The sequence below is a fragment of the Anguilla rostrata genome, chromosome 11 (assembly GCF_018555375.3).
Source record: "Anguilla rostrata isolate EN2019 chromosome 11, ASM1855537v3, whole genome shotgun sequence".
In the NCBI taxonomy this organism is placed as follows: Eukaryota; Metazoa; Chordata; class Actinopteri; order Anguilliformes; family Anguillidae; genus Anguilla; species Anguilla rostrata.
This window is the reverse complement of record NC_057943.1, coordinates 31,439,259-31,456,461: the sequence shown is the minus strand read 5'-3', so window position 1 is coordinate 31,456,461 and position 17,203 is coordinate 31,439,259. Positions and strand designations below refer to the sequence as shown.

Genomic DNA, 17,203 nt, shown 5'->3' with positions numbered 1-17,203 from the left:
ATACAAAATTTTTGGATTGTCCAAAATCAAAAAAGAACCAATGTCCCAACCTTTCTTTAACCTGCTGAACACAGCCGTGAAACTTGCCTCGACCCTCAGACTTATCGTTTTCATAACCCTAACCCTAAGTTGAGCCCTAAAACGTAATTGAAGCCATAGGAACTGTTGGAAAACATGTGATTACTTATTTAAATTGTGGAAAAACTAAGTCAAGACTGTGAATTCCATAGTACAAATGCTAAAAAATATATTTGAGACCTTAAAAAAAAATGGTTTCCCTGAAAAATATGTATATATTCCATATCCTTTTATGGTCATAGGTACCCATACTACTATATACAAAATTTTTGGATTGTCCAAAATCAAAAAAAGAACCAATGTCCCAACCTTTCTTTAACCTGCTGAACACAGCCGTGAACTTGCCTCGACCCTCAGACTTATCGTTTTCATAACCCTAACCCTAAGTTGAGCCCTAAAACGTAATTGAAGCCATAGGAACTGTTGAAAACATGTGATTACTGATTTTAAATTGTGGAAAAACTAAGTCAAGACTGTGAATTCCATAGTAAAATGCTAAAAAATATATTTGAGGCCTTAAAAAAAAAGGGTTTTCCCTGAAAAAATATGTATATATTCCATATCCTTTTATGGTCATAGGTACCTATACTAGTATATACAAAATTTTTGGATTGTCCAAAATCAAAAAAGAACCAATGTCCCAACCTTTCTTTAACTCCAGTCATGGAGGGCTGCCGTGTCTGCAGGTTTAACTCTAGTCCTGGAGGGCCGCAGTGACTGCAGGTTTAACTCCAGTCATGGAGGGCCGCAGTGTCTGCAGGTTTGACTCCAGTTCTGGAGGGCCACAGGTTTTCAGTATGCTTCAGAACCAATGATTCATTTAAGTCATTGGTTGGCTAAAGAATCCACACATCTTGTTCTCAAGGCCTTAGCCAATTGGCTACTGACTGAAATGAAATGACAAATGCCTACAGACACAGCAGCCCTCCAGGACATGAGTTTAACACCCCAGTCCTAAAGCTTGAAAGTGACGAGCATTACCTGACTCAGACAGGACCCCTTTGTTCTTAGATTCTTTTACTTTTACCATGGTGGATTGATGCCATGTCCATTTTCCGTCAGTAGGATTGCAGGCTCTGCAATCCCCCTGGGCATCATTTAAAGACCATTTTCTCACAAAAAAAGTACACTTTTTCCAAATTTTTAAGAGGGGCAGGATGTTAAGGGGTGCTGGGAGAGAGCGGGGCAGAATGTCGGGGGGTGCTGGTGTTGGGGCGCTGGGAGAGAGAAGGGCAGAATGTTGGGGGGTGCTGGTGTTGGGGCGCTGGGAGAGAGAAGGGCAGAATGCTGGGGGGTGCTGGTGTTGGGGCGCTGGGACAGAGAGAGGGCAGGATGTTGGGGGTGCTGGTGTTGGAGTGTTGGGGGAGAGAGAAGACGGATGCTGGTGTTCTGCTGGGGTGTTGGACGCAGCAGGTGTTGGGGTTATGCCAGGGAAAAGTGCTGGAGAAGAGGAAAGGATGAGGAAGAGCAGCGGGGACAGGGGGTGCTGACAGCTGGCCACAGGGGGACAGCACCGGCGCTCTGGGGTGAGGGGGGACATGTGGGTGGAGTTGGGGGGGGGGTTCACTGGAGCTCAGCTCTCTCACATCTGCTGCCAAGTGGAAGAAGTCCCAGAGAGAGAGTCTCCCCAGACTCTCTGAAAGGCTTTACAAACCCTGCAAACACACACACACGCGCACACACCACATGCACGCACACACACACACCACACACACAATAACACAGACACACACAAAAACTACTCACAATCAATTCCTCTGAATAATATTGACACACACATCCACTCACTCTCTGACTCACAGACATGCCCACACAACACACAAGAACACACTCTCAAAGTGATAGACATGACCCCCACACAGTGTGTTCTTGTGTGTTGTGTGGGCATGCCTATGAGTCAGAGAGTGAGTGGATGTGTATGTGAATATTACTGACAAAAATTGATTGTGAGTAGTGTGCGTGTGCGTCTCCCACACACTGACTCATACACACGCACACACAATAACACAAAGACAGACATGTACACACACACACACAGTGTAATGAAGGTAGGCTGGGGTAGGGCTGACTCACAAACACCTGCAATTTTTTTTGATAGAGAGAGAGGTTAGAAGAGGAGAGGACAGAGGGTAGAAGGGGGTAATAGAGGAGGAGAGGAATAACACTGTTCTTAGCCCTGATATTAATTATTAACAACATGATATTAATCACTTAATTAGACATGCTATTCTGGGTGTGAACACTATAATAAAATTACCAATGAATTTCATATTTATCAAACCTTTTGCGCATCTTAAAGCAATGTAAATAAAAATGCCATGCTGTGATGCTTTAACCAGTGAACATTAAAATATTTTGTTCATTTGGAAGCATCACTGTGGGGATAACTGTCATATTGCGGGATTGTGGGAAGGACACACATGCACACACATATACACACACACACGCACGCACACACGCGCACATACATACACACACACACACACACACACACACACACACGTAGTCCCTCTAACACAGCTCTCAATACATATTTGTCTAGACCTGTGAGTTATCAATAGCCCACAAGATAGTTTCACTTAGCTTTTTTATTACAGCTTGTTATATGACTTACCTGCAACCCAGTCTATCTCCTTCATTCTCTGTTACCATGGGAATGTTTTACAGTGCTGTATTCTCGCCCAGTGTGGGTCGAGCACGGTCAACCCAGCAGGTCTTTCATAAGAAATTCATCAGCCACAGCGCGTCGTATTTAAGAATACACATCGCCGACTGGAACAGCTTGATTCTATAGAGCTTCCACCAGCTGCTAACATCTGATCGGTCCAATGAGACAGACCCAAAAGGGGCAGAAGAACATGAATCCCACATTGGATATATTAAAAAAAAAACTTAGAACCACAAACAATTTAGAGAGTGAGAAAGGAATGTAAAGAGCGAGAGAGAAGCAGGGAGATAAAAAGGAAGGCAGGCTGCACCGCATGAGAAGCTTTCAGAGGGACGTTTCCAGCAGATGCCTGCTGAAAAGGCTTTTTGAGGACCCTGGAGGGGGCAGTGTCTGCTTTAAAGGGTTTCAATTTGGGTCGAGCAGGTGCACTTACAGGGGGCGACTGCGCCCACACAGTCAGGTTTAAAGATCACTCAAGAGATTTAAACCTACCTGAGCACCTGGGGCTCAGAGGAGAGAACAGACACACACAGACACACACACACACACACACGCACGCACGCACAAACACACATACGCACACATATGCACGTGCACACACACACACACACATACATGTACACACACGCGCACACACACAGACACACAAACACACACACGCACACAACCGCACGCACACACACACACTCATGTATACATACACACACACACACGCACTGTCCCATACACACACGCACACACACACACTCGCACACACGCACGCACGTGCACACACATACACACATGCACACACACTCAAACGCACATACACACACACATACACATACATTCATGCACACATGCAAATAGTTGACTGGTATGCTTTGCAGTGATTGGCCAGCCTCAGGGAGGCTCTTGATTGCCAAAAGGAGGGGAGATTCTACAGAAATGACAGAAGATGCCTAGGACAGGTCCTGCTGGGTCAGGCCCTGCTGGGTCAGGTCCCGCTGGGTTGCTGCAGACATGAGCAGCAGCACATTGCCTTGGATTCCCTCCCTCAACACTGCCAAACACGCGCATACTAAAGACCCACCCCAAACCCAGAGGGGGAGAGACCCAAGACCCTCCTCCTGCCCCCAGCACAACTCACCATCAAACTCAGCGGGTCCCACCCCCACAATGATGATGGACATGGGCAGGGAGGCGGCCTGTGGAGAGACACAAACACACACACACACGCACATATATACATACACATGCAAACACACAGACACACATACACACATCACAGAGGCACATATATACATACACACACAAACAAACACACACACACATATACACACACGCATGCACGTATATACATACACACAGACATACACACACATACACACAAACACACAGACACACACACACACACATCAAGCATAAAAATGTAACCATTTTACATTTTGGAGATACAATGATTAACTGTAATGGTAGACCCCACCCCACCCCAGAGAGCATCACTGATGGTCCCACCCACATTAACGACAGCCTCCTTGGTCTGCACCATGTCGGAGATGACCCCGTCTGTGATCATGAGAAGGACAAAGTACTGTGAGCCATCTGTCACGTCTGCAGCCGACCTGGGGAGAAGAGAACACACAGCCAATCAGGGCCCTCAACACTGAGGACAACAGAACACACAGCCAATCGGGGCCCTCAACATTGAGGAGTATGGCGCACGCAGTTAATCAGGGCCCTCAGCATTGAGGACAACAGAACACACAGCCAATCAGGGTCATCAACACTGAGTAGTATGATGCACAAACAACAAAAGCTCTCAACACTGAAGAGTACAGAAAACACAGGCAATCAGAGGCCATGCCACCCCCAACACTGAGAAGAGCTGAAGAATCTACTGTAGCACTGTGACGGGTCTTGAAAGATCTCAGCTTCAGCTCTTTGACCGGGTGAACTATTCTATGCCTGAACAACTCAAAATGTGAAAGAATACTTGTATCATTACGTATTGTGACTGGAATATTTTCTGTAATCCACTTTAAAATGTAGAAGCATGTAGTGCACTTCCATGCTACCAGATGAAAGGGCGTCGCAGAGGAACAGCAAGCCAACACTAAAGCAGCAGAAAAAAATCATGGGGGGGAGAATGCAGTGGGTGAAAAAGCCAGGCATATTATTAGAACTCCCACACAGTCAGCCACAAAATGCGGCTGAAAATTATTCATTACGAGGCAGGACTAGATCCTGTAAAATGGGTAACCTTTCCCCAAATGTCACGGCAGGCTTGGGAAAATCACTTAATCTCTTTGAAATTACGACCAAAGCCGCACACGACCGGCGATCAGCAGAATGAAGCGAACGGCCATTTCGGTTCTAATGCTTGTTCTCGTGGCTTAATTTATCTAGATAGAAACATAAATGGCGGCTAATGTCTGATGTGACGTGTTGACGGTGCATCGTACTGCTGTGCTAAATGAGCTCTGCCTCTGGCCAACTCAGTAACTTGTGAGTACTCAATAAAAGTGCTGTCCTGTTTGGGAACTCTCAAACTGAGCATTTGACATCATTTAGCAGGGTGCAGAGCCCCATTATAATCTATATTCACAGCCCCATTTTAGTCTATACTCATACCCATGATGTATTCTACTTGAATCTATACTCACACACAAGCTCTAATATATATATATATATATATTCACCAATGCTATAGCCCACTCTATACTCACACTCAAGTCAATATTTAGAAAAGTCTATATTCACTCACACACACCATACCCTATACTCAAATTTTACTCTAATACTCTGCAGTATCTATGACTCTAGTCAATAAGACAATATCCCCACACACCATAATCTACTCTTATACACAATTTTTTAGACATAGAAACATTTTGGGTTAAAGAGTTTTAGCTATTGCATTACACTATAACCTCTAACCACTGTGGTCTTATCCACAGTGACATGCTAAAGTGGAAACCATCAGTGTCAGTTTCAAGAATACAGAAGTGTAATATCACCAAGAAGGCACAGAGGCCCATTTATAATGGCTATTTGTAATGTTAGCCAGACAAACAACAATTTGTGCTTCAACAAGTAAATAGATAATCTTTATCCCTATAACATTCATATCCCTAAAGGAAATCCAAGATACACGATGGATGTACTGTATCTGTTCAGTCTGGGCTGGAAGATGGGCAGGGCTTCTGCTGTTCTGACTGCAGGGAAACGCTAATTTCATCAACATCGAGACACAAACGGAGAGGGAAAAACAGTTCAGTAAATAACTCTTAAGCATTTAAAACCGAACACGGTGCTATGTTGTCACTACTCATTTTATATACTCGCTCTATGATCTATACTTATATTCTGCAGACCAAACCTAAACACACTCTGATCACACACCCCTGTAATCAAAGCCAGTGTGAAATCTCTCCAGTCTGGTGAAAAGGTTTCTTTTTCAAAGATAACATTTATATATAGTTATACAGTAAAAGACTTACAGAAAAAACTAGGCTCAACCCTGGAGCAAAAGAGACACATCTGAGACTGAAGATAAGCACCTGCTCGACAAGAATCTATTTCTCTACATAATGTGCTGCTCTCCACTTCTCCAATGCTCTGTTACCATCTCCATCCTTCACATGAACAAGTCCACCGATAATAAAGTCTTCATGGAAGGCACCTCTCTTGTCAGCCTTATACAGCTGAAGATATCATAATAATGACTGCAGTCCTTGCCGGGCTGTTCTGTGTTGGATTTGATGAAGGCGTTTGGACAAAACTGTCAATCATTTTGTGAGCGGGATCCGCAAAGGTTACGGAGAAGGCGAAGCGGGCTGACAATTTACGATCCTGACTTTACCTGCGCAACAGGGTCAAGGTGCGTTCAAATTGGTTATATCGTGGTCACGTGACTCACGGCGACAGCTCTAAATCTCGGCTCAACGTGAGCCGTATTCCCCGGGTGAAGACATCTGTCATCGACACCCCCCCCTAGCTCGGGATCTGGGTGATGATTGACTGGCCCTTTGCTCTCCTGTCTTCAGGAGTCCTCCAGAGCAGGCCGACTTGCCGAGCCCAGATGGAGCTAGCTGCTCTGTATCAGACCTTCTGCAGCACTCGCTTGTTAAAATCTGCAGGCTTGTGAATCCTCTGTCTTTGGCGATAGCTCGGACCTGCTCCACTGTGGTGGCTGGTTGGAACTGACACGCGTGTGCAAAGCTCCAAAGTGCTCGGACAGATTCAGCCACATTATGGAATCACACAGCGTAACTCACAAAAAAGGCAAAACAAATAACACACATGCATATTATAATTTTTCATCCAGTACTGATCATCCAGTGACGTTTAAAAATAGCCATTTTGAGTAATGTTCAGTACAATGGAATCTTTTACTACCGCCAAGTATGATCGCCTAAAAATTTGTGAATGCAATTCACTTGTTGAGATTTTTATGGATTCTCAAAAATCTGGCCTACTTTAACAAATGCAAGGATCAAGCCTGGGATTGCTTTCAATCCCATACTACAATCGTAAGGTCTACAAACCCCTCTGAGTGATACCAGCTGGCTCTAACACAATATAATCCATGGATTTAGACTGTTTTCATGAGATGTTTTTGAGATTCTTTTCTGACAAATATGGCAAATATTTAGATTCACCACTCGCTTACTCGCTACAGCCTGCAGACCAAAAGACCACACCTAAATCCAGTCCTCAAGGAACATCTGATGAAGTTTTACAGCACAAGCCACGGGAAAAAAGACAGAAAGGAGGCATCAATTTTCAAAGGTAAATAAAAAACATAGGATATAGACTATGGACATAGACTAAAACAAGCCAAGCTACATCCTAGCATAATAAGAACTGTAAGTAACTTTGTTCTTAAAACTATTAAACACTAATACTCGTTCCAAGCCAAGCCCAACCCAAACTACACCAATGTATTTCCTCACCCCCCCCCCCCCCCCAACGAGATGAATGGGTTACAGATAACTGTTCTGACATTGCTACTTCGCTACAGAGGCTTGGCTTTACCGTGATCACCCTGGGGCACTATACCAAACAGATGGCTAAACATATTACTCAAAATTTCACACTGACTGCCGGGGTGGTGGCATTTCAATTCACATCAGGAAGAGTTCCCTCTTGACAGCTCACTAAACTCCAGCAGACTTGGAGTGTGTTTGGGTTTGGGCAAGACCCCACTATCTGCCCCAAACCCTAATTGCTCCAGGTGTACGTGCTGTCTGTCTACCTACTCCAGGACCAGATCCAAACAGCAACTGTTCTGAAAAGAACTGAACACTCCAACAGCAGCACTGTGCTCATGAGAGACTTCGACAGGTTTGATTCAAAACCTCTGTGTGTCTTACACAGGTGCTTAAGCACAACAGCAGCGGCGATCTAATCATTACTGACATGGACCAATATTATAGTCCATCCTAGTTCCTATGCCTAATAGAGCTGAGTGGTCATAATTCAGTATTATGGATACCCAAAGCTCTCAGGAAAAAAAAAAAAAAATGTACCACAACCAAAAACCGACAGATGAGACACAAATATTGCCCAGTTCAGAAAATACACCGCTACTCACCCAAGGAGTGAGGTCCACGAGGCACCTGACACAGTTACTAAGAATAATGCCTTCTACCAGACATTCAGCACTGCCTGTGATCACTACCCCCCACTGGTGACCATCAAAAACACCTCACAGAAAAACCTAGGATAACCTCTGACACTAAACATCTTATCGCTCAATGGCAGAAGGCATACCAACAAGGCAGGAGAAACATCCTTGACTCTGTCAGAACAGACAGTGAACTCAGAAATGTGCCTGCTGGATCATTATTGACAGGCCATTTCCAGCTACCAGGATGCACTCCAAACACTCTCACCACCCAGCACCCACCCTCAATGAGAGGAGAAACACATTGTGTACTGCAGCAACTCGGCCTTGTGATATCTGGTCTCCCCTGCAGGAACTGACTACTCCCCACCAGAGGTAAAATATCCAACTGGCAAACCAGACAGAATATCCAATTCCAGACCCCCAAGCAACAAACTGAGAGATGTAGAAAGTCTCCCATCCCATTGCAAGGATTTCAAATGCAAAGACATAACAATGTGCCTTTAATAAAGTTTTCTAAACTAGTTTTTCGGTATTCTTAGCACACTTTTTACCCTTATGAGGATACTGCACTGTAAATGCTTGTGTATTTCATTTCTCTTATGGAAAACTGCATTAAAAAAGTGAGTATTAATGCAACTTGAAAAATGAATCATTTGCATTTTGTCTTGCTTGATGCAAACAAAAAAAGGTGATGTATTGAGAGCAATGCATTTATCTCCCAGAGGAAAATAGTTAGAACTTACACACCACTAATTGATGTTTTTGAATGACACAAATGTTCAAGATGTTGAATATTTTCAGCTTTGGTCATAGAGTTCACATTCCATGTCTATTTAAAATGACTGAAAGGCGTGAGCATTAATCTGAACACAGTGAAAATTAATTCATGGTCATTTTATGAACTCCACTGCCATCAATGTTCATCAATTAAAATCAAGGACCAGTGCTAGAGCTCTTATGAGTGGCAAACATAAATTATATAATGACAAATTCTAAGAAATCTAATAGAAGTTTGTTGCCCCTCATTCATATTTGAAGGGCCACATACATATTTTACTGTTTTTAAAAAGTTTATCTGAGTCTTTATGAAATCTTAAGGAGTCATCCATTACTTCCTGTTTCCTGAGGTATAAATATGAGATGACACACATGCCAAGCTTCCTTGGTCATCCATCAATATGGAAAAAGTCAGAGAATAAAGAAATTAAAAGAGACTAAAGTTTTTACCTTCAGAAATTAAGTAATGACGATTAAAGCAGCCACTATTATGGCAATCATTAAGAAATTTCAAACAACAAGCTGGGATTAACCTGCCAAGAATAGACACAAAGTCTTGTTTTGTTCCAATGCACAGCGAAGACGATGGTTCGGGAGGCAAAAAAGGATCACATTTGGAGAACTGCAGTAGTCACATCTTGGGGTCTGGAGGGCTCCATATTTACACGACAACTTGGACAAATGCTTCATTCTGATTGGCCCACAGTGACAGTAAAAATAGGAATCAAAAAAGTTACACAGTAATATGCGTACTGGCGGTATAAACAAGGATCAGTGTTACTTTGCCGGAACTAAGGCGCTTTCAAATCCTACAACAAAGGGACAGGGAGGCTCATCCGTCGCTCTGCGACGCAAATCACATTTCAAGGCCACGGATCACAAAGCCTGCTCGGGGACTTGCGGTAGCAGCAGGATTCGTTTGCCCGACTTACGCCAAATGATCGCAAACGCGGCACAAACTCCCGCAACTTCAGCCGGTTCCCACAGTTTGCGGAATCATCTGGAAGCCTGTCAGCTGACCACCCCAGGAGTGTGTATTGTATTATGAGAGCTGGAAGGCGTCTGTTTAATTGCTTGTGAGCGCGTGTGTAGTTTTGTTTCCGGTGAACTTCACTTCACTCAGGGGGCCGCTCCCTGTGAGGTCATCACTCCGCACTCGGCAGAGGGGGAGGGAGGCTGGGTTGAATGAGGGGAAGACAGGCGGGTTCTCCTCCTGTGACTCCCCGCAGGTGAAGGAGTGACGGCTCCCACCCGTTCTTACTCCCCCTCACCCACTGTGAAAGGAGGATGAAGAAGAACAGGCACGCCAGGACGCGAGCGTGGGCAGCGGAGAGAGCGGCAGGGGTTCTGTTCTGCTCTGCTCTCAAGGCCAAGAGGAACCCCGCACCCCCCCGCCCGCCGCCACGCCTCACGCCGCCTGGGCTACGCAGAGCCGATTGGTCACCTTTAACGGCGACAACCGCCATAAACACATTTAACCGCGTCTGAAGCGGTCGGCGGCTGACTCACGTCGTCATAATCAGGGTATGCTTTCCGAAAGATGAAAATTGGATACGATCACTGTCGGAACGCTGGTAGCGAGGAGGGGGCCCCGCGATGTCGCCATGGAGATAATCATACTGAGATATTACCTACATACTCGGAGCCGGGCTTCTGTTCCCACGGCGATGACAGCAAACACGATAATCAGGCCAGAGTCCCCGCTGCAAAACCCTGTGTGTCTCGAGCATGTCACGCACGCACGCACACACACACCCACTGCGTGTATCAGAGAGTGTGTGGTCCTCGTTTAAGATGAATATTAAAGAGGTGCAAGGCAGAGGGGACGCCCTCGGACCAGGGAGAGGGTTGACAATTGGCAGCTCAGGGGGTAAATCTGTCAGGGACACACACACCTTCACATCCAGGGAGTGAGCATGTGTGTGCATGCTTGTGGGTGCGTATGCGTGTGTGTGTGTGTGTGTGTGTGTGTGCCTGCATTTGTATGTGTGTGTCTGTGCACATGAATCTGCGTGCTTGTGTTTGCAATTGTACGTGTGCGAGTATGAATGTGTGCGTGTGTGTGTGTACATCTGTTCATATACTTTTCTAACTGAATTTCATCACTTCACTGGAAAATCCTATTTACTTTTCAAGCATCCTTTTCAAATCTTCAAGCATTTACTTAAATATACCATAAATATGTTATTAAATAAAAGGTGAAATGTCTGTGCGTCAGTCAGTGTATGACATATGGATATAAAATAGGCCCCTGATGCATAAATAATGGATCTGAGCACCAGTCCAGTTTGCTTACCTTGCCACCTGGTTGATGACTGGAGCAAAGTTGGTTGGACCGTACAGCTGAACAGTTCTAAGGCTTTGGAAGTAGGCCTCCAGGACCCCTTCGATTGCCACACAGTTTGGGTTTTCGCTGTCCATATTCTGGAAAAAGGAAGAAAGGGGTCATGTTAAAATAAGGGATCCCTCCAGGATCAATGGACCAAGTTAACAATTAATTAATCACCAAATCAAAATATACCTGCTTCTATGTTAATTTAGAGATTTACTATTTGTAACAAGCAACCAAGCAAAGGAAAATACAAATAGAGTCCTGCCTCATATAGTTTTTGAGATAATTTACATGAGTGTACCAAGGGGGTGTTAGACAGCAAGCCTTGCTCTGATTGGCAGGGTCTGGCAGCACTGTTAACAGATGTCTCTGATACCAGACTGCACCAGTAGACCATGCAGATATAATTATTTACAGTATCATTGCTTTCTCAGGCCACACGTTTCTTCAACTATAATAATAATAATAATAAACATAACAAGCGGTAATTACCGTGGTCCAAGCAGCATGCAGCAATTATGAATATATAAGGCTTAAGAATACATATTGGATAAATGGTGCAAAGATTTCCAGTCCCTGTCCTAAAATTGGACATGGTTGTACCCAGCTTAGAGGTCAACAAACATACAGGTAACTGAAAACTGATTGGCTAATGGCAGCCATATTTTTTTCCAATATGACCTTTATGATTGTACATCCAATGGGAGACTGACATAAAGACAAAGCCTGCTAAGTTTAAAGTGGTCAAACAATTGAGGAGTTAGAGGAGTTTTAAAGTATTTTTCTATTGGCACAAGGCCAACAAAATTACCAGCTGCAGAGGCAATTATTGCATATGCATGCCAAGTGTTGCGATGATAGGACAAAGCATTCACCAGTGACAGATGTTCTAGAAAAAATGGCCATGCCCACACAAATTGATAAGCATATGGCGGTCATACTGTTAAACATTTTTCGATAATTATTCAATTACAGACTCCACAGATTCTTTCATAAGTTGGACCTAAAATGCCTAAATTAAAAATAAATAAATGCAAGGAAAATAGAAAAATAAGTGAATGTATACAGAAAAAATAAATAAATAGATACAATCTGACATAACATTGAACCAGCACAGTGATACGATCTTAACAGCAAAACAAAAAGCCCACTACAGCAGTGCTATCTTTGCCAACAGCTACCAGAGGGACTCCTGCAGGACGAATAAGCAGATAGGTGGAATTATCAGAAATGTAAGGCTGATAATTCGAGGGGGAAGTCCAAACAATGACAAAGTCAGCCAGACAGCATTCATAAAATAATTATCAGGAGTTAATTAAAAGCATCCATGCATGGTGGAGTTTTAGCTTTGTCATGCTAAGGTGGCTTTTAATTGGCAAAGCTGATTAAATTATGGTTGAGGTCCCAGTAAAGCAAAACCAAAAATGGCATGCACAACCATGTACTGTACATGTGTGGACTTTTTGGAAAATATATTGATAAATATATTTCAGTGCAACATATTCTTTTTAATATTGCAATATCTGAAAGGGAAAATAATTAGTATATTTGTTTGTATAGATTATCTTGATAATATGCTCTATTTTATTTAATTATATCACAGTATATTTCACTTCTGCAAGAAAAGCCTTGTTTTATATTCTATATTCCTCTAGCAGGTGGGCTCTGATTGGGCAGAAGGAGACTGAACTGGGAGTGAGGGGCTGCTCTCATAGGCTGCAATAATCCAGGAAGCCTGTCCAATCATTTCTACGAAGAAATTGCCAGCAAGTTGTTGCCATTGGTTGATCCTGAAAACAAGAACAATAGAGATAACTAAAGCCCTTCGGGGTTGTGTATGACCAACTGATCAAATGACCAAGTCCAATGGTCAAGAGGCGGCAACATGTCCAAAAGACAGCTTGCAGTTAATTTTATGATTTGTGGTCGCAAGCACCCCATTGAAAATGACGCCTGTGAGAATGACCCCTAAGAGGCGTGTCCATAGACCAAGACTGGCACGGTCTCTGGTGTGAGAGGGCAGCTAGGATTAGTCTGAAGGCCATCACTATCAGTACGTGCTACAGGCAGATTGCCTTCCATCGAATCGGCTGTGTTCTGCAACGTTTCAGCCAATGATTGCCCTGCGTTTGATGCTCCTGTTTTCTGAACACGCTTCAAGAACATTTCTGCTTACATGCACACTTTAGCATGGGCTTGTACATAGCCTGTTTCTGTTAATAAAGCGTGCATGTGTGTATCTGTGTGTGTGTGTGTATCTGTGTGTGTGTGTGTGTGTGTGTGTGTATGTGCATGTGTGCCCGTGTGTGTACTCATTTAAATATCCTCCTCGCTTTGAAGTCAAAGAATAAGTACCTAAACTCTTACTACCACAGTGGTGTTTATCTGAAAAATGTATGATCAAAATGCAAAGGCTCACCCATTACCCCTTTGTAGTGTTAATTGGCCGACTTTCCCTTTGAAAGCGAATAAATACGGCTCCATGATCACCCGAGCATGTTGCAAGCTCATCTAAAGACCTTCTCCTTCCTATTTTTTTTCCTCATCACCAATTTGCGGCGGTTCCCAGAAGACACACTCCGCGCATGTATTCATGAATTCCCTTCCTCCTGACCGGCTGTCTGACTTGTGAGACTGGGGTTCAGCTGGCAGTAGGGAAGGGTCCCAGGCCACACGAGGAGTCGAGCTAATTGGAGGAGCTGAAAACCCTCGGATGAGGGAAAACTCATCTTTTTTAATCAGATTCCTGTTTTCCCGTCACTGTCGCCACAGAGAGGATATCAGAAAAGGAGATAACGCACGCTTTGAGCCAGAGGTCGGATCCCCCCCCCCCCCACCTCCTCCCCAATCCCAGTTCAGTATTTGGTCTTTAAACCTGCCCTCTGACCCTTCCAGAGAGAGTCTATTTCAGGCAAGCCTCATTTTAAATTTCTATCTGTTGCCAGCAAACCAACCTCCTCTGCCTCTCTCTCAGATGGTGCTTTCAAAAACCCCACTCCAGACCCTTTGAACATGAACAGTCACTCGGTCAGTTCTGTATTTATTCACTCCGTTTCAACCCTTCCCATCACTGATGTTGAGAGGTGAGGGAATCACACCTCACACAATCACCCTCTCTCTGTCTCTCTCCCACCTCCCCCTCAGTAATACATACCAAACCTTATGATGCCCTGAAATGGAGGGGGGTTATATATAAAAAGTGCTGTGATTTCTACATGGTGAAACAAAAATGTATAAAAAAATACCCATTAATAAAAGCTTAGACTCTGCACTTTGACTGCATGTGATTTGTTTGATTACAAATCAAAAATTTTGGAGTGCAAAGCAAAGATATCACGAAAAAAAAAAAGGAAATGAGTCTGTCCCAAACATTATGGAGCTCAGTGTATATTACTTAAAGGGGAGAGTGCGGCCCCGGGGAGGGGGAGGGGGAGACTCACCAGAGGGAAGGCGTGCGAGATCTTCCCGTCCGGAGGCAGCTTGGCGCCGAAGCCGTAGGCGGGGAAATGCTTGTCGCTGTCGTAGTCCTGGATGATCTCTCCCACGGCCTTGAGCGCCATGGCATAGGCGTTCATCTGGTAGGGGTTCATGTAGTGCAGGGACGTTGGCTGAGAGGGGTTCCCTGAAAAATAAAACCCTCCACCGCTCAAATCCCACCGCATTTCTGCCGTAGACATGCTCTCGACCCTTAGATCACTGAGAAGGATGATTTGGATTCATTGAAAATTAGCATCTGGGTTCGGGTCTGATTCTGACAGCAATGACAGCATAACTGCCATCAGTAACAGAATCATAATCAATTATGCATATTTTAAAGCACTTTTAAAATCTCCTTGGTTTCTACACATATTGGGCCTTATTCACAAAACTTCTTACTTTTGTTTTTAAGAGAAGCTGATAGGTTACTGGTGGTGAAGACACAAATTTGAGATTCATTCATAAGCCCCATCCATTTACAAAAATGAATCATTAGAGAATTGCCTCAGGGTACAGAAAAGTGTGGAACAGGGATAGGACGATAATCAATATAACTATGTATCCCGGTAATAAAACATTAATGGTTATTTAGACATCTTAGATTTATATCACTGTCATTACCTAAATAACTGGCTTCTACATTTTAGCAGCGTGTCAACTATTTATAAAACTTAAGAAGAGTAATAACCGGCGAGAATTATGAAGATAATATTGTATACCATGAAAATGTAGGCCAAGATAATCATACTATGGCATTTTAATATCGACACATGTCTAGAGCGACACGTTTCTTCCCCACATTGTACATAACATTAAAACAAGATTTTCATGGTAGCACTCTGTGTACACTCATAGCTGACTGTCAAATGGCACTATTTGAACTATTTAGCATTTATTTCATACACAGATACATACTAACATTAATACATTGAATGAATATGATGCATTGTATTCAATCAAAATTTGTACTTATTTTGACACACGTACATGCAAGCATAACACTGTTTTCTTCAAAGCTCAGCTTTAGGCATTGCTGAACTAACCAAACTGTTTGGGAAGAAATAGTTTGGGACTCTCTCTCTCTCCCTCTCCCCATCTCTCCCTCCCCTTCTCCCTCTCACTGGTGTGGAATAAGTAGTGAAGGGTTTTTACACAGTGTTGTCAATGTCTTTACCTTGAGAGACCCCTCCAAACATTACTTTGAGACTGAAGGTAAAGTGCACAGCCTGTCATTGCCGTCCTCGATGCACACCTACCGTTGGATGCTGTGAAATCAATGGCCACAGTGAAGTTGAGCTGGGTCCTGTGGAGGAAGAGGAGATTGGCCATGATTACAGGAACACAAGATATTTACAGCATTTTATATTCAGGCATTCAGCAGAGATCCACGTACATAAGCACATACAAAGGTTTAGACAAAGATCAGAGTTAAATGATAAAAATCTGTAAATTAACCTACACTAATATTAAGGGCCATAATAAGTGCTAAAAGGAGATAGTGCTTTTTATTTTAATTTTTTGTCGAACAACAGCATGATTTTTTTTTTTTTGATAAGGGGCTATTGCGTATGCTACTTTTGGGTTCATAGACCACTCTGTTGATCACTGTCTGCAAGTCTGTAATTATGAGGTGTACCTCTGAGGCTCTACTGTCCAATTCTCAGACAAAGTATTGGCAATTACTGTGCATTGCATGTGAGACATTTATAAAACGTCTTAAGTGGTGGCATTTACGTTCTTGCTTCAGTACTTTCAGAATATTTATAGATGAACTTCAATCAGTAGAGCACTCCAAATATCTCCCTATGTTATTCTCAAGAAATGAATTGTCTGAATGAGTTACTGTGCATCACATCTGATAATATTGAATTTCGTGTCCAGTAACAGGCTTGCTCCTGGTTGTAAATTGTGCCCCCTCAAATCCTATGGAACAAAGGCAGCAACAGATGGGGAGGGGCGATATCTAATGTATGTGTAATCATGTGTTGTTTGGAAAGTTCTCTCCTTCAAATTCCTTTCAAACTCCAACAAGTCAGGCTATCAGAGTTTTTTCTGGAAATTTCTCTGCCAAATATTTCTTTGAAAATAATAATCTGGGTTACTGCATAACGGATCTACTGAAAATATCAGTGTAATTGCCAAAGTGATCATCTGCATCCGGTCACTCGGCCAAATCGTCCAAATTTAAAACTCCAAAAATCAGTGCAATAGCGCGATGGGTCATCTGTAAATTTCTATCCTGAATCGTCCTTTAAAA

General features: G+C 43.4%; 1 protein-coding gene and 1 long non-coding RNA gene across 3 annotated transcripts in view; both read right to left on the bottom strand.

Moving 5' to 3' along the window:
* LOC135234603 (copine-9) overlaps nt 1-17,203 on the bottom strand; it is a 112,402-nt gene that overhangs the window by 11,493 nt on the left and 83,706 nt on the right. For both annotated transcript variants that reach the window (XM_064299381.1, XM_064299380.1), the window contains 5 exons: nt 16,203-16,249; nt 14,910-15,091; nt 11,434-11,561; nt 4,248-4,350; nt 3,876-3,933 (listed from right to left, as the gene is read on the bottom strand). In XM_064299381.1, coding sequence (XP_064155451.1) covers nt 3,876-3,933; nt 4,248-4,350; nt 11,434-11,561; nt 14,910-15,091; nt 16,203-16,249 — 518 coding nt within the window. The remainder of the gene's footprint in view (nt 1-3,875; nt 3,934-4,247; nt 4,351-11,433; nt 11,562-14,909; nt 15,092-16,202; nt 16,250-17,203) is intronic.
* LOC135234605 (uncharacterized) lies at nt 5,618-11,423 on the bottom strand. The gene is made up of 2 exons (XR_010324146.1): nt 7,002-11,423; nt 5,618-6,949 (listed from the first exon to the last, which is right to left on the bottom strand). It is a non-coding gene; the product is annotated as an uncharacterized LOC135234605 (long non-coding RNA).